Source organism: Alligator sinensis, unplaced genomic scaffold, assembly GCF_000455745.1.
Source record: "Alligator sinensis unplaced genomic scaffold, ASM45574v1 scaffold787_1, whole genome shotgun sequence".
NCBI lineage: Eukaryota > Metazoa > Chordata > Crocodylia > Alligatoridae > Alligator > Alligator sinensis.
Genome location: NW_005841911.1, coordinates 853,800 through 871,887, shown reverse-complemented (window position 1 = coordinate 871,887; position 18,088 = coordinate 853,800). Strand labels below are relative to the sequence as shown.

Below are 18,088 nucleotides of genomic sequence, written 5' to 3'. Positions count from 1 at the left end.
TGTCATTGCATTTGGCTGGATAAGTATTTATTTTCTATCTCCAATTTCAATGATTTTATGAAATTTCAACATGTTGGTCAGAAGCCTTACAGAAAAATTATCAGATATACTCTTCTCACCCTAGACTTTATTGTCACTTTAAAAACTTTGTTTTAGGTCCTGACTTGAACATTTGTTTCTTTTTTCTTATTTTAGGGTGTAGACAGAGTGACAGCATACATTCCTGATGCAGTGTGGTATGATTATGAGACAGTAAGTTGATCCATATAGTGAGTTGGGGTATGAGTCTGTCTGCCTATTCTATACTGTGCTGTGTATAGTATTCCATATGTCACCATGTTTAGTCCAAAGAGTAAAACTAGGTAACACAGAAGAACCTGAAGTAAGGAAAAAGACGAGAGAAAAGGGAATAATGGAAGGAAAGATAGAAGAGAGATGGACAGAGGGAAGGTAAAAGATTGGATGGGATGGTGCATTGAGCAGGACTGGAAAGAAGGCAAAACAGATGCTGAAGGGAAGACATGTCTTTTCCATGTTTCATACAGTGCTGAAGATAGAACATTAGTTAAATGTTGAATTACATACTGTATTTTCTTGAATATAAGACACAATGTTCCCCCCACCCCTCAACATGGTGGGTGAAGGGAAATCCCCTCATCCTACATTCACATACAAGGAAACCACATTAAATAAATGGTCTATCTTTTGAACTACTGGTAAAAAGCAATATATGCTTAGTCATGGAAACCAACTATGAAGTTGATTAAATGCAGGCAACACTGAGTATAACTATAAATTACATGGTCTATAGGGTGCAAACATGCTGATGGGAATCTACCTAATTTTTAATTTTTTTTTGTCAAGGAAAATGTTTCCTGTCCCAAGTCAAATTGGGCAAATCAATTGCAAATCTGTGTGAGTCATTCAAGGACCTATGTGGCCCTGCTACCAGCAAGCATCCTCAAACACCGCCCCCCACTCTTGGGGCTTCACATACTTCCAAATCCTTTGGTGGGCATCCTACATGCAGGCCTAAGCCTGGAGGCTTGGGATTTGGATGCCCCCAAGTTTCGCTTGCCATCTACTGTATGGCCACAGGAGCAAGCTAGACAGGAGTCTCCCATTTCTAAAAAGTCAGCGTATAACTGAGATCTTCTCACTGGAAGTGAAAGTAGGAGGCTAACTATGCATTGCCTCAATCAGGGTACTACTCTCTGCCATGTTCATGGATTTCCCCTGCCAGTCGGAAAACCACCTGGTGGTCATGGTATTTTCTCTGCCAGGGAACCACCCATAAGAATATGTTAGTAAAATCCATCTGAATAAGACTACCATATTGAGCACAGTGCTTGGTTCCAGTCATGAGTGAGGGAGCGGGTTAATTAGCACATGGACGTATACTGAGAAGTGCTGAGCTGTAGGATCACCATGGCCTAAGATGCTACTGTATCTGCTGGGACCTAGCCCAATAACTATATGGTAAATCATGAGCCTTTTGGCTTAAAACTAATATCATGCATAATTTGTACTATATACAAATTGTCTCAGATCAAGTGTCATGGCCTTTTGTGGGCTAAGATCAAGTGGGGGCATCCAAACCACAAGAACTTTTGGCTTAGGCCTGCTCATAGGATGCCTGCCAATGGATTTGGGAGTACCTGAAGTCCCAGGGCAAGACCCTGGGTTGGAGTATGCTCACCAACTGTAGTGCCATACATGGTGTTTAGAATGATTGAGTTCTGCCTGCTCAATCGATATGGTCTTTGGAACGATTGAGTTCTGCTCAATTGATATGATTTGGCTGATTGGACCCAGAACAGAAAATATATTAATTAAAAAAAATTGTACTATATATTTGTTGGTACAAAAGTGTTACTTAAAAGTATGTTCATGGAGTACCTGTGCTATAACTTGAAGAGGTTTTAAAAAAGGCAAAACGTATCAATTTTGAATGAACTACATCTATGTGTACTATATACAAATTACTACAAATACGTTTATTTCAAGGTCAGCATTTTCAAATTTGCCCCTCACATCCACAGACTCTGGGAGAGCAGGGTCTGACAGTAAGGAGGGGGGGAAAGGGGCTGCAGGGGAAAGAAGTTGGGGTGCAGAAGGCAAAGGAGGTACCTGACCTGCTCCCCAGACTTATTTTCCCTGCTGTAGCAATGGAAACTGATGAAAGCTCAGAATAGTATGGACCATTCTCTGTAAAATATCTAATTTCTTTCTCACTTCTATGAATTAGGGTGAAAGACCATTGTGGAGAAAACAACAGGTTGAGATGTATCTCCCGGCAGACAGACTAGGACTTCATCTGAGGGGAGGCTACATCTTTCCTACTCAGCAACCAGCTAATACAACAGTTTACAGGCATGTTTAAAGCTGTGATCTTATCTCACCAGACCACTATCGAATGTGGTCCTATAGCTGTCAGGTTTTGGTGGCAGCATCACATGGGATAAATTGAAGACTAACTTCTGACTAGAGTCCTAGTACAGTTGAGAATGCATGACCATGTTCGAGAGTCCATTCTCTCTAGGGTTCTTCAGATCAGTCCCCAAAGCTGTGGAAGCACCAGTTTGTACACACACAATTAAATTTTAAATCTTGAGTAAGGATCAGTGTGTAATTCTGCTGCCTTTGGGATAAATCAGAAACATGCACAGACTTCCTCTGGGTTCTCCTATGCCCCGGAGAAATGGGACTAAACTATGTCAGTTAAGGTTCCTCCCACTGCCTACCTCTGTCTGTCCCGGTCCATTTGCGTGGGAGAGTATCAGATCTGCAGGGGTTGATCTGCACCTATAACCTACACAGCTACCTATGATATAGATAGTCTGGAGTGGCAGGAATGTAAGTGTTCCCTTTCCCCCGTTGTCACCCTCACTGTGAGGGTATGTAAGGTTAGTTCCAGTACATAATATATAACAGATGCTAGACCAAATTCTTGTCTGAGTACATTAAACCACAGATGTAAAATATCTGAGAAGGAAAACAGCTTATTGCATTTGCACCTTAAAATTTGGTAAGAACTGTAAACCTCAATACACTTTCATGATGAATTAAACAATGTGATTCTTGATTAATGACCAGTTAATTTTGTATTGTGTTTCACTCTTGCCACAGTCTTCCAGCTCCATACAAATAAAAGGTAGTTTCTGCAGAGTTGAGGTATTTCCAAGAAAAAAAAAAAATGTATCTCAGGATAGAGTAGGGAATCCTATAACAATAGTGCAATTTTGCAAGCATATATTTTAAGAGAAGCAAATATACATGGTGTCTAGATATGATTTACGCACTACAGTCAAATAATTTTTCTTTTTACAGTCGTAAGAAATCGTTGGGACTTATCATTGCATTAGATGACAACGGTCAAGCAACTGGAGACTTATTCTGGGATGATGGAGAATCCAGAGGTGGGCACAGTGAGATGCATGTTGCAATTAAAATCTTAATCACTGAAGATAACTGATGTTAATCTTTTCTCTAATTCCACTGATCAAGAACGCTACTACTCTGAGCAAATTAATGGTAAAAGGCAAACAATTGCAATCAAAGACCCTAGTCTGCAAATTTTATTCATGCATAGTTAAGTGGGACGTGCCTAATGATTTGAAATAACCATCCTTAAAATGAAGAAAATGTAATGTCTGTTGACAATTTGTTAGCACTTTTTGTTTTTTTACTATTAACATTTTACAATATCTCATAATAGCTTTAAAAAGCTGCCGGTTTGATATTTTAACACACTGACTTTCAAATATACTGGTGTAAATCTACATTAAGTCTAATAGAAGCAAAGCTGCAAAAATGGAACAGTTAGCTGCAAGATTCAATATTAAGGTGCAAAACTAGCTCCCTTATAAAATATGGGAGTGTGTTTAAACTTCCAGGGATGTCGATAGGAATTTTTTCTGAACAAAACTTATATCACTGGAGCAAAAGTTTCCTCTCCCAGCTTTTTCACTCTGTTTGTTTGAATATAACTTTTCTTCATATACACCTTAAACTGGATCATTCAGAAACATGTTGTGATTTTTGTTTATACTAATGTGTTTACTAGGGACCTGTAGTTTAGCGGCATCTTTCAGTGCCTGAAAAAAACATAACTTTGTTGATGTGGGAACAGAGCTTAAACCAGCACAACTAAATGCCTACAGGTGGCATGACTACACTGGTATAAAAAAAATTGGTAGATTATATAAACCCCTAAACTGGGATACCTTTACCAATCCAGTGGAGAACTATCTCTGAAAAAATCACAATACAAGTGCATCAGGATTAATTACATTAATTTGGGTACCTTTGTCCATCCTAGAGTGGCGCTTCATCAAGGCATATCAATTATTTGCTTCTCTCATACAATATCAAGGCCATCTATTATGTACATGTATCTTAGAAATAACTGCTTTGTTGTCTGGTTGTGAACATTGTCTAATTTACGTTGGTGTAGAACATTATATCGATTACCCTGGAGAGTGTGAGCATTGTTCCAGGGCCAAGCTTCTGAATGTAGGCTAAATTCACTTGAATATTAAGTGAATGCCTTCTTTTAAATGCTGTTGTATCCAAGTACAATAGAGCTAGTATCATTGGTAGTTCGGGAATAATAATAAAAAAAAAACGTGCATACAACAAATCTTTCCTCACTGATGATTTTTGTTTTGCAGTGTTAGTAAGAGTTGAAGCCAGTGAAATCACCAATATGTGCTCTGAATAATTGGGTTCTCTTGAATAGAGGTCATGAAAATAAAAAAAATTAGATTTATATTGTCTTATGCCAGCTATAGAGTTTAGTTAAATAAAATATCTAAGTTTTATCTCTAAATAGTGTAATATTAGTCACAATAATCTTCAAATTAAGACAATTATGAAAAATGAAGGGAGCTTTGGATTTTGAGTTAAGTAGTCACTGGGTAATATTTTCAGAAGCGCTTAAGGGAATTACATACAAAGGAAATAGACATCTAAATCCTTTTGGCTGCTTTAAATTCCAGGCTTTGTTCTTTTTATTATATATTTTAAGAAAAGCTAGGAACAGTTAAATATTTATTCTAAAATGCTGTCCTATATGCATTTTGCTACAGACTCAGGCTTTTTTTTTTTTTAAAGAGGAAATTTGTTATTGTTATAGTTTATAATAGCTATTTGTAGCTTCTTTTACACGACAGATTTATGGCCTATGACAAGTAAAACTTGTATATTTCAAGACCATTTCTCCAGGAGGGTTTATCTCAAATCTTTAACACAGATGTTTCATTTTCTGATACACATCTGTGAATGGAAAAATTGGAGGATAATTCAGCTTTTCTGGAAAACTTTAGGCTGGGAATTGGAAAAAGGTCTCAAAAGCACTTTAACAATGGAAAAAGTATCTCTCTTGGAAGGCATTCAGTGACACCTTTTCAAAGTGGAAATAAGAGACCTGCCACTTGGGAGCATGTTGGGCATGTTTACACATGCTCTGGGAGTGAAGGTGTGGTGAGTAGCTCAAATTAAAGTGCCTTGTGTATTCAGTGCCCCATGTTTCAAAATGGCAACAGGGGCACTTTAACTAAAACTTTTTTCGGCAGACTCAGTTAATCCTATGTCATGCAAAACATTTCAAGCCTTATGTGCCTTTTCACATCTCATGAAACTTTGGGCTGCCTTAGAAAAAGAGCTGTATTTTAGCTGATAATTGCTGCAGTAAATATTGAATGCCTGGGGCAGTTAAGCCTACGGTGGGAACAAGTTTTCCTTCAAGACCTAAGACAAGTAAGATTTTATTGTTAACGAAAACAAAATGAAAAAAAACATTTTTTTTTTAAAAAGTGTTTAAACTTTCTAAAAATCTATGGCTAGGTATAGACATTGCACACAAACTGGTATAAGTGATCAGAAACTGGTCTATACCTGTAACCAAACAGAAGTTCAGCACCTACAGTGTTGTTTAAAAATGGCAGTAACTGGTTGGCTACTCAGCCAGCCCTGTGCCAGACCTGTCGGAGGCAAGTAGCGGGGAAGGAAGCATCCTGTAGTTCACTATTTTTTTATCTTTGTACAATGCCCCTGAGGATCCTGAATTGGGCCCCTCAGAGAAGTTGGAGCATGGGATATGGGGGTGACACAGCAGGTCTGAGGTGGGGGCAGCCTTGGCTTGACGCCATGCCTGGGTGGAAGGTGCAGTAAGCTTGCCAGGTCCCTGTGTGGGCCCAGAGCACTGGCCTGGGCTCACTGCTACCACCACATCCTCCTTCTCCTCCTCCAAGACATTTCCTGTCTTTCCCTGCAAAAAAATCTTTTTTCGCTCACTCAGGGCTGCCATGCACATGAGAGGGGAAATGGGGGATGCCAAACACAAACTCTACTACCCCTGCCCCCTGACATCTACCCCCAGCACCCCTCACCCTAGGGAGAAGGCTGGGAATGGGGCTAGAAGGAGGGGCAGCTGCTCCCCGCTGGCCTCTGCCCCATGCTAGGACTGGGCTGGTAGGGATGGGGATGGGGCGGATTATGAGTGTAGAAATTGTTGCATGAAAAGAAAACCTGCTGCTGGGCTGTCCCCTCTCCTAAGTTAGGAGAGGGGGGAGAGTTTGTAGTCATCCCAGGCTGTGGGGCAGCTGAGCCTAGCATGGGGGGGTGGCACCAAGGGCAGCCCGCACCATCCTACAGCATCCTGCCCCGCACAGCCTGTGATTGTGATTCCCTGCTAGCTGCCACCTATAGAGCCACCAACCTGGCTGCCAGGTGTGCCATGATCACCGCTTTGGGGCTCCTCTGACAGGGAGCTCTGGGGTCTGTGGTGACAGGGTTTGGGGACTTGAGGCAGTCAGTGGTGATTGGCTCTGCTTAGGAGTCTCTGGCAGCTCAGGGAGCTCATGGGATATGCTGGGAGGTATGCAAGAGCACCCAAAACTTGCTGCCTTCAGCAAGGCAGACAGCCTTCCCCTCCACCAAAGGGTGAAATTCTGTTCTGCTTGCTCCTGAACTAACTGAGTACACTTAGAGAAAGCCCCATAAGTCAGTTTGAATTTGCCTCAGGATTTTTGAATCTCTGTGCCTATATGAATTTTAATATTTTCATAAGACTTGTTTAAATGTTACTAGCCACTATAATCTTCTTCGTGTCTTACAATGAAAACCACCTAGTATTTGATAATGAAATTGCCTATTGTGTTGCAGCCACTGAAGTATTTGTTTTGTGTTTTACAACTAAATTACATAGACTAAAAATGTAACAGTTACTCTACATAAAAAAATACTGATCAAATTATTTCAAAGACATGGTTTAAAACATGCATCAGATATAAGAGACTGTACTGGCAACTGTTCTGGAAAGTAGTATTTATCCTGACAGTGCTTATGAGTATAAAACTTTCTTCAACTTGATTGCATACCAGAGCATTATATTAAGAGAAAACTAGTAATGTTGCAAAGTCAAGCAGTCAAAAGTAAGTACATTTCAGAATTAAGATTGCCTGCGTAGCATTAATTCCCCTCCCTGCTTAATGAAACATGCCTCTAATGATATAATTCTCCACTATTTTTCAACACAACCACTCTGTCATTTAGGCCAAATGAAGTAAAGCACTTAAGCACATGAAGTTAATGACACTTCTCACAGGATTAAAGTTAAGCTTTACTTATTTGGGGCCTGTATCTTTGACTACAGATGTTTCCATAAGCTTTTTTATCGTGCAACAGCCTCTACTGTAATGAGCCTTTAAAATTCTGAACTTTTAAAATGAGTTGAAGTATTGTTGTAGCCATTATGGTCTGGGATGATGTATTTTTTGTGTTATCTTTTATTGAACAAACTGTATAGGTGGGAGAGCTACTGCACAAAGGTTTGGGGGTCAGGGTTAGGGTTTTATGTCCTTTCTCGGGTGACCTCAGATGACTTATGGCCTAATAACGACTAAAGATACCAGAAAGCTTGTCCAACAACTCTCTCAACTCTATGGATGATTCAATAAAAGATATATATGGGCACACACACACACACAAACCTTGCCTCTTGAACTTTTAAAAGGATCAGAAAAGATCAGGAGTTTAAGGCTAGGTAACAGACAAACATATAAAAGTTGTTTGACTGGAAGTTAGGGTGCACCAGAGAAGCCTTTGCCTCAGTTTAGCTAGCACCTAACACACTCAAGCCTCAATCTTGACTGGGGCCACTGAGTGTAACTGTAAAAACAACAATCACAATCATAATGATTAACAATCTGTTGGTGTTTAATTGTGGGACAGCCCTATACTTAATGTCTTAGTAATGCTGTACAAAAAACTAGAACTCTTGGTATTAGTAATGCTATGTTGTTCTGCCCTGCTGCATATAAAGTGTATACTTCACTCTCAATATTCTAGGTACTGTGGAAAATAACAATTACATTTCCTACCAGTTTTCAGTTTCAAATGTAAGTAGATTTTTTTCAAATGTAATTTTTTATCATTATAATCATTTTAATTTTTACAGTTTTCAGTTGCTTTGGAGTACCATGTTTTTTTCTTTCTTTCTCCCCCTCCCCCCCCCCAACTGATTTTTAAATATCATAATGTATCCCTATTTCCTGGGATATAATTAATAAACCTGTTAGGAGGCTCTTTATTAAGGAGTTGAACTGCAAGGTAGTTCATTTTCCTCTCTTATCACAGCAACAGGAGATTTCCCTTAGTAAGGAAGGAGGTTCAGTGTTAATATTTAATCTGTGTTATAAGCAATCAGGTTAGCCACTTGATTAGGTTATAACAATAAGGATAATCAGTCAGTTTGTCTACCTTTTTTACTTTTCTAGATGTTAAAGTTCTCAGAAACTGCATAATATTATATCATTATTAAGCCCTAATTGAGCTCATAAGTCTCCAAAGTAATAAGTATTATTATATCAGTAACCCTGCATTATCTTATGAAATCTAACAGCATTCTGTCCTGGGGAGGGTAATAATAAAGCATGGAAACGTTTATTTCCTGTGTCATCATGTCATTAATTTGATACAAAAATGATGTAATGTTGTCAATTCATATAAAAATGTGCAAATGTTCAGGCCTTTAAAAACATACTGCTGGTACCCTTATTTGCATTCTTAGCAGACCACATTTATTCTCTGATATTTACCAAAATTGTATACTATCCACAACTATTGAGCTCTCTCCTTCAATCATAGGTGAGATGCACCTACTAAATGGTGGTGCATAAAATAGCTTTGGTGCTAGTTTTGCTGTGAGCTTTGCTGCTATTCTATGGAAACATGTGTTACTCATATATCATTACATTCATATAATGGTTAAGGTGAAAAGGAAGAAAGGACTGGTTCACTGTATATTGCATTATAAAAGTTATTTAGGCAAATAATTCTTGCCGGTAGATTAGAATAATGTATGATTATTATAATATGACTATCTTATCTTTCAGAATACTTTAACAATGAATGTTTTGCACATGAACTACACTGATCCAAACAATTTAATATTTGAGGAAATCAAAATTTTTGGATTGGCTTTTAAACCAACTCTGCTTACTGTGTCTCAGAATGGAGTGATGCAGAATTCTTCTCATAGTGTCATCTATAATCCTTCAAATAAGGTAAATAACCACTGAAGACAAAGACTGGACCTTCTTCAGAAGTATATAACCTTTCTTTATGTACTCCATAGAGTGGGCTGATAATTAGAGTATACTGCATATATTTGCTACAAAATGAAAGGCCTTAAAGATGCTCATGTTTATAGAAAAGTTATACTGGTTTTGCCTTCAGATACATACGCACAGTTGTGAGTGTTGCCAGTGAAAAGCCATGTGTCAATGCTGGTAGCTGGATTTCATGCATCATATTTAGTGTGCCATATTCAAAGCAGGCTAAATGGTATTATGAATTTAATGTTCATGTACTGTTTCTTAAAGCTTGTACCTCAGTGCAACAAACATTTCTCAACAGGGGGAGTTCAGAGCTGCGCCAACATGGACCATGGCCTAAGTAAGCAGAAATGCCCCAACTATGCCCCTTTTGACAACCAGTTTTAAAGAAGGAACTCAGACACTGAAAGACCTGTCATTTCTTTGAATGTGGCTGTCTCTGCAGTAGCGTAACTGGGGCAGCAGAAGTGATGCACCAGCCTTGGGCACTGGTTTTAGAAGAGGGCCTGCAGCATCTCTCAGTCCTCTGCACCTTAACTCTCTGGCACTTGCCATCCCTGCTCTCCACCCCCAACACCTTCTCCTTGCTCTCTGACATTCAATAACATCTCCACCTAGGGAGCTGAATTGCTAATTATGCCTTTGTGCTTTTTGGATTGTCTTTTATAGGCACATGCTTTAAACAAGAGTGCTATCAATTAAAAAAAAAAAAAAGAAGCAAAAATGCATTTTTTATAGACTCGTAAATACTCAGGTGCCTAAATAACTTTATAAAAGCTGTGGGTGATTAGACACTATGATTTAGGTGCTTAAAGTTTTCAGGACTTGTCTTGGACGGCCAGAGCCGACTTGAGGTGATTTAGAAATTGCTCGTTCGTCAGGGCGGGCTGGTGAATGGAGAGGCAGGCAAGGTTTAATGGTTGCAAAAACGTTTACTTACGCCGCCTGTAGTTGCGACGCAGATGGTCCGGTCGTCTGAACAACTATGTGAGTTGTTCCAGCTGGCGAGGCCCAAGCCAGTTAATCCGTCCGCAAATTAAGCCGGCGGGAAAAGGGTACGTCTGGGATTGCGCTCGGCGACGGGAAGAAGGATCGATAGGTGATCAGTCTATCGATCAGCTCAGCCGCAAGTCAGATCTCTTTAGAGGCAATCTGCAGCGTGCTCAAAGTTCTTTGACTTGGGCGGAAGTCGCGCAAATTTTTTAAACGGCCAGCAGGCCAATTACCAGCCGCCACATAGGAATAATTTAGAACTGGCCAATAGCGGGACACAAATTTGCATTCGAATAGCGGGAACTCTTTGCACCATGCATTTCTGTGCTGCAAGGAAGAAATGCACCCTGCAAATTGGCGGGAAGTCTCTTGCACCGAGGTTCTTCTGCTACAACAGAAAACCTTTACTGTGTAAGAGGCTCTTATGTGGCAAGGAAATTCCATCGCGCTGAGGCACCAAAATCACTGGGTTGTGACAGGACTAAGTGTGAAATATTTAGCTTGCAAGCATTTGTGAAAATATGAATAAAGTGGACATTGTGACTCAGCGTTAATTGTCATAGCTTCATTAAAGTCTATTAAGTCTATTGATTTTAATGGATTCCTGACAATTGACCATTTGAGGATCAGCCAATAATGGATTAAAAAAAAAATAGACGTGAGTTTAGTACCGTATTTTCTCATATATAACACACACCTTTTCCCTCCAAAACCAGCTCCCCCCCACCATAAAATTGGACTGTGTATATGAAGCAGGGAAGCAAATTTTCAGACCAGGATGCATACAAGCACACTTTGACTCCTGCTTCACAGTTCAGCAGTTATTGCATTACTGCTCAGGTACCTGAAGATCTCATTTTACTTAGTTGCTCATTGTTCTTCACTCCAGAGGTATTAATGACCACCTCTTCTTTTTAATGGTCTTAATGTTCTACTAATCAAGAAAGCCTTTTTAGGGGAATTTTGCTACTCCTGGTCTCTCTCTCCATATTTTGTACCCTTGGAGAATCTTTAGTACTTTTCAAAATCATAGATGTACCAATGGCAACCAACCTTCAGCAACAGTTTTAGTTTCAGCTTTAGTTAAGTAGGAAAGTGATGGTGAGTCAGCTGAAAATCGGACTCTGTCCCAGCTGTTTGCTGCTATAACTCTGGAATTATTTTCTTCACTCTGCCTTTCAGAAACAAGGTATTATATATTCTATGGCATGTTATATACAAGAATTAGTGACATGTTATGATATATGTGTGTGTGTGTGTGTGTGTGTGTGTATATATATATATATATATGTATGTATGTATGTTATTGTTACAGGTCACCAACATAACAGGGCTTAAGCTCGAACTAGGAAAATCTTATGTACTATCATGGGCTCAAGTGTTCAGTGACAATGACAGATTTGATTGTCATCCTGCTCCTGATGCAACAGCAGAAAAATGCCAAGCCCTTGGCTGCATCTGGAATGTAAGTACAAATTATTTATCTATTAGGAAGAAAAAGTAAATGGTTAAGAAACTTATCTCTCTTCCTTATTATTTGGTATAGTAAAACAATGGCCAGCTCAAATTTGATATATAATTTATTTTTATTGATAAATTTGTCTATCCCCAATACTTTTTGGAAAGAAGTGGTCAGATCCTCAGCTGATCTTTGTTATAATAACTCTATGGAACTAAAACAATTTGCAACCTTTGGAAAGTGTTCAGTTCTGAGCACAGAGATCTCTGTGTCAATTTTCTGAACATCATCCATCCAAGTCTGCCATTTGTGAAATCAATATACCTGGGCAGTGCACAAGCACTTCTTGATTTTCATCAGGTTCAAATTTCTACTTCTCAGAGCTCACAACTTCGCCTGCTACTTTACATACATTTTTAAGAAGATGCAATCACAGTGATTTAGAGACCAAAGGGCTGTCTTTTTTGCTGTACATGCTAGCAACATTAACCTTTTCATGGAAATCTAAAATGTTTGGGCACTTATACGTGTGTCTGACACATGCTAAGTAGCATACATCAGAGCAGACTTGATTAACTGGGTCTGCTGGAGCATGCTAATTAGCATGTTCCAACAGCCTTAGCATCATGTGTATTCAGTGTCCCTGCACTTAAATGGTGGTGGGCACTTTAACTAAATACGCTTTAGAGAAAGTGCTCCCGCCACCATTTCGAAGCTTAGGATGTGAATACACAAAACGCTGTGGGCACTTTAATTAGAGCAGCTCCTGAGAGCTTGATGCACATCAAAGCAAGCGTAAAAATGCCCATTGTGTTTCATTCTAAAATTGGAAGCATTTTTAGCATTTTCTTTTAGCATTTTAGCATTTTTAGCATTCTCTTTAATAGATTTTAAAAGTAAAGTTGCCAAATACAATTCACTAATACATATTATCTTTTAATTTTCAGATCCAAACTGTTACACAGAACGTTCCCTACTGTTACTACCCTCCCAACAATGGTTATTATGTTAAGCAAATTCAATATTCTTCTTCAGGTTTAACAGCAAACCTGAGCACAAATGCTAATTATGTTAAGAATTCACAGTCTACACCGATTGATACACTTACCTTGGAAGTGAAATATCATGAAAATAATTTCTTGCAATTTAAGGTAAATTAATATTGCTTCATTTGTTGAAAAGTACTTCATTTCTATAACCTTTTATATTTTGTTCAAATGAGTCATCTATTTGTGCATTAATAAACCTTCCTGGTTTTCAGATTGCACTGTTGGTTAGGTAGTCTTCTCAATTTAGCCAAACACCTGGTATTGACTGTTGAGTTCAAGAATATGTTTTTTCTTACAACATTGTCCTTGTTTATATAACTTAATAATATATATAATTACCTGAAAAAAAAATCAAAATTTGAAGGATTTTAACAACTCTATCATTAGGATGTAAGAATTCCTTATTAGGATCATACTCATTATTAGCAAGTAGTCTTATGTTAATATTTGTGTTATTCATACTTAGAATATATTATAGACTTAATGAACCACAATATTGCTATAGTAAACTACATACAATAAAAACACATCATAATAAATGCATTATATTATTCATTTATTTCTCAATGATTATTGATGATTAAGAATTGGAATATAGAATACAAGAAACATGAAGAAAATCTGTTATAGAATAGCACTGAACATAATAAAAAGCACATAGAAGGAGAGAATCATGTTTACTATATAAATAAATAGGTTCAGAGCCATTTTAACCAACAACCATCTCTGGGAAAACAAAGTTTCCAATCCCAATGTTTCTTATTTGCCAACCAACCTATTTCAACTGTGACAAAAAAGGAAACTGAGTGAAAGAGAGTGCCTCACTGAAGCAGTTACAAAATATTTATTTTTTTAGCTGATAGGGACTAGTCTATTAAAGTTTTTTTTTCTTAATTTATATTAGTCCAACTTAAACATTTTTCCCTGTGATAAATCGTCTCTGTAAAGGGGAGGACTGAAAGATATCTTTTCAGTTTAATATGGGAAATACCGACTGAAATATGGGACTGAAATTCAAAGTGTCATCAGTGTATTTAACCTGTGAATATTTTACATGCATTTGAGTGAACCAATTTCTCCTTCGCAGATTTATGATTACAACAGTAGAAGGTACGAGGTTCCAGTACCACTAAATATCTCTAGCAGCCCTAGAAGTACAGCTGAGAATAGACTCTATGAAGTATCAATTCAGAACGAACCATTTGGGATCCAGGTTCGACGCAAAAGCACAGGAACAGTTATGTAAGCAGGGGTTTCTTGGGTATCCAAATATCTATCTTTGTTAATTTTAGGTTGAGCCATACCATCTTAGAATCTGCTGTGTTGTGAAAGTCATTTGGCAGACTCTTGTCTACTTTCCCTAATATAGTAGGAGTCAGTCAAATGAGCCTCCTCTTTCCAGCTTCTGCTCAGCCACTGTCAAGATATGAGAACTGCTCTCTGAACTGCCTTTATAGAATAATTATTCATGGACTGAATTTCTATAAGTCTAGCTGTACTGAAAAATATATTGCTTACCTCACAACTGGCCAAACCTTTTTCCCAGATTTTCACAGTATGGGTCCATGCCAATTTTGTCCATAATTTTAGAATAATATTATGACAATAATTTGTTTTTTTTTTTCTCTACAATTTTCTGTGGATTAATTTACTGTTTCCTTCTGCCTTGTGGATAGCTACTTCCTTTTGTTTTATTCCAAATTGCATGTGATTTTTCTTTTCCTTTGTGTGAGATTTTTTCCCCCTTCCTTTCTGTTGTGGGTATGATTGTAAAATGTTTTGTTTCTTTGTGACTTGACATGGACTATGATTGACTGACTTCTGTTTCTTCTGCTTCTTTTCTGGAGTACACAGCGGTTCCTTACTTGCTGTATGTCTCTGCGGAGTGCTTAATTTTTTTATTATTTTGGAGACTTTTTGGCTATATATTACCTCAATAGTCTTCCTGTCTTGTAAAATAGACCCCTACAGGATTGTAACTTTCTGAATTACAAGTGGTAGCAGAAGTAAAAAATTGTCTCCACCAATAAGTATGATAGGTAGATGTATTGTATGTCTTTACATCTAACTAGATTTTTCTACCAATGAATAGAATATTTCATCTTCACCCTTGAATTTAGTGTGATCAATCTGGAGCATTTGGAAAATGGGGGAACTATTGTTCCAAGCTATAGTTAACAACTTATAGATTCATAGATTGCAAGACTGGAATTGACCTCGGAAGATCATCGGGTCCAGCCCCCTGCACCTGGCAGGAAAGATAACTGGGGTCAGGTGACCCCAGCAAGATGACCGTCCAGTCTCCTCTTGAAGATTTCCAGGATAGGTGATTCTATCACCTCTGGAGGGACCCTATTCCACAGTCTAGACACCCTGGCTGTAAAGAAGTTTTTCCTAATGTTAAGCCTGAAATGGTCTTCCAGGAGTTTATGGCCATTACTCTTGTTATCCCCAAGCGTGCCTTGGTGAACAGTTGTTTGCCGAGCCCTTGATGGCATGACCCTTATATAGCGGTAAGCCACTATCAAGTCCCCTCTCAGCCTTCTTCTCTTTTTCAGGCTAAAGAGTTCCAGGTCCCTCAGCCTTTCTTCGTATGGCTTGCCGTGCAAGCCTCTGATCATATGGGTGGCCCTTCTCTGGACTCTCCTGAGCTTTACCACATCCTTGTTGAAGTGCAGCGCCCAGTACTGGATGCAGTACTCCAGCTGCGGTCTCACCAATGCTGGGTGCAATGGAAGAATCACTTCCTTAGTTTTGTTGGAGATGCATTGATTGATGCATGCCAGGGTATTATTTGTCCTGTTGGCTATGGCTCACAATGCCAGCTCATATTCATACTATTGTCTATTATTACCCCAGGTCCCTTTCGTTCATGGTGCTGGTCACTTTGGCATTGCCAAGCCTGTAGGTATATAGGGGGTTTTTTTTGTCCCCAGATAGAGTACTTTACATTTCTTGATGTTGAACTTCATTTGATTTTGTTCTGCCCAACTTGTTACCTTATCTAGGTCTGCTTGTATCTGAAGCCTATCTTCAAGTGTGACCATACTTTCCCATAACTTGGTGTTGTCCAAAAACTTGGTCAGTGAACTCTTCACCCCCACATCCAAATCATTGATAAAGAAGTTGAAAAGCATTGGACCGAGCACCAGCTCCTGAAGGACACCACTGGCCACTTCTCACCAAGATGACACAGATCTGTTCATTAGGACTCTCTGGGTCCTACCCTCCAACCATCCTACCCACCTAACTGTCTCACGGTTGAGCCACAGTCCTCCAATTTACTCACGAGAACATTGTGAGATACTAGATCAAAGGCCTTTTGGAAGTTAAGGTATACCATGGCAATCTCCTCTCCCTTATCTAGGTGGTGAGTTATCTGATTGTAAAAGGAGATGAGGTTGGTAAGACAAGACCTGTCCGCAATGAAGTCATGCTGGCAGAATCCTACCTTCTGTAAGCCTATCAAATATTTCATAGATTTCATAGACATTCGGGCTGGAAGGGACCCTGGAGGATCATCGAGTCCAGCCCCCTGCCCCAGGGAAGGAAGTCAGCAGAGATCATAGGATCCCAGCAAGATAAGCATCCAAATGTGCCTTGAAGGTGTTCAAAGTGGGTGCTTGAACCACCTCCAGTGGCAGTCTATTCCAAACCTTGGGGGCTCGGACAGTGAAGAAGTTCTTTCTTATGTCCAGCCTGAATCAGTCACGGCAGAGTTTGTGACCATTAATCTTGTCGTCCTTTGGGGGGCGCTGGCTACTACCCTCTTAACTATGGTTATTCTGCCAATGAAATTCAATATACACCTTCAGATTTAATAACAAACCTCAGCAAAAACCTCACCACCACTTTGTGCATCTACATGTATGCTTTAGTGCAGAGTTGACTAATTGGCTCTGCAGTAAAGCATCCGTCTATATGTGCACCAAAACTAGGGTTCAGTAAACTAATTCTGTCATAGGATAATACTGTAGGGGATAGTACTATTGTATGGTGGAGTAAATAACTATGATCAAATGCTCATATAGATGGGGACTACAGGTGGAAATTCTGCCTGGTCAGCCCAGGCAGCAGGGGACCAGACTCCTGCCTGCTACCTAGCTACATGGCTCTGCACATTGGGCACTCTCATGCCCCAGCCAGCCCCTCCGCCACCCAATGCTGCCACCCAAAGCCCAGGGCTGACCCCCCCACTCCTGCTGTTATCCTAGGCCTGCTGTGTCTCAGCACAAAGTGCTGCTGTCCTGGGTGCATGTGTAGACACTGTGCCCGGGTGCAGTTAATTCTGGTGCAAACTGCTCCCAAGTTTGCTTTGCTCTAATTGCATGTGTAGATTCACCCACTGTTTATTACTTGAGGTGCTGCCTTGCCCTACTTTCTGAAGACTAGGGAAACGTCCAGCCCTATGTGCAAAATGGCATTGTCAACCAAGACATTAACATATGAGGTTTTTGATGGTTCCTAACTGGTCCATAGGAAATCATAATTTTATATCCAAAAACAATCTTTACATTTTCTTTTTCCCTGCTATTTTGGGAAACGTTAAAATTACCTGTGTAGGATTAAAAATGCATCTCTCTCGCCTCAGCTGATGCAATTGGAACTTAGAACATGACAATAAACATAGTTTTTAGGGACTTCTGTTCTTCCCATAATAAAACATAAAGGGGCAAAGGGGACCACAATGGTGTTGAGCTAAATGTAACTTTATTTCAGAAAGCATATTTTATAATTATAGTTTTTTTAAAACTGTACTTAAAATGTTTCTGACAATTATTCATATTCACAGATTACTTAGAACCATATAACTATTCAGAAGATACTAGGTTGTTATTCCAGTTTTTGCAAGAGACCTAGATTTCCAGCAAATGAGACTCCTAAGTACGTGCTCAATGTGGTCTGCATAGATGTCCAGTAAACTATAATTACTACTCCTTGTTTATTGTAGCATACATGGCCGCAAA

At 39.2% G+C, this 18,088-nt stretch overlaps 1 protein-coding gene across 2 annotated transcripts in view; it reads left to right on the top strand.

Annotated features, from left to right (window-relative positions):
- Positions 1–18,088, top strand: part of LOC102369367 (maltase-glucoamylase, intestinal) — a 162,435-nt gene that overhangs the window by 77,129 nt on the left and 67,218 nt on the right. For both annotated transcript variants that reach the window (XM_025198043.1, XM_025198042.1), the window contains 8 exons: positions 196–252; positions 2,249–2,373; positions 3,331–3,419; positions 8,353–8,402; positions 9,399–9,569; positions 11,929–12,078; positions 13,020–13,223; positions 14,209–14,363. In XM_025198043.1, coding sequence (XP_025053828.1) covers positions 196–252; positions 2,249–2,373; positions 3,331–3,419; positions 8,353–8,402; positions 9,399–9,569; positions 11,929–12,078; positions 13,020–13,223; positions 14,209–14,363 — 1,001 coding nt within the window. The remainder of the gene's footprint in view (positions 1–195; positions 253–2,248; positions 2,374–3,330; positions 3,420–8,352; positions 8,403–9,398; positions 9,570–11,928; positions 12,079–13,019; positions 13,224–14,208; positions 14,364–18,088) is intronic.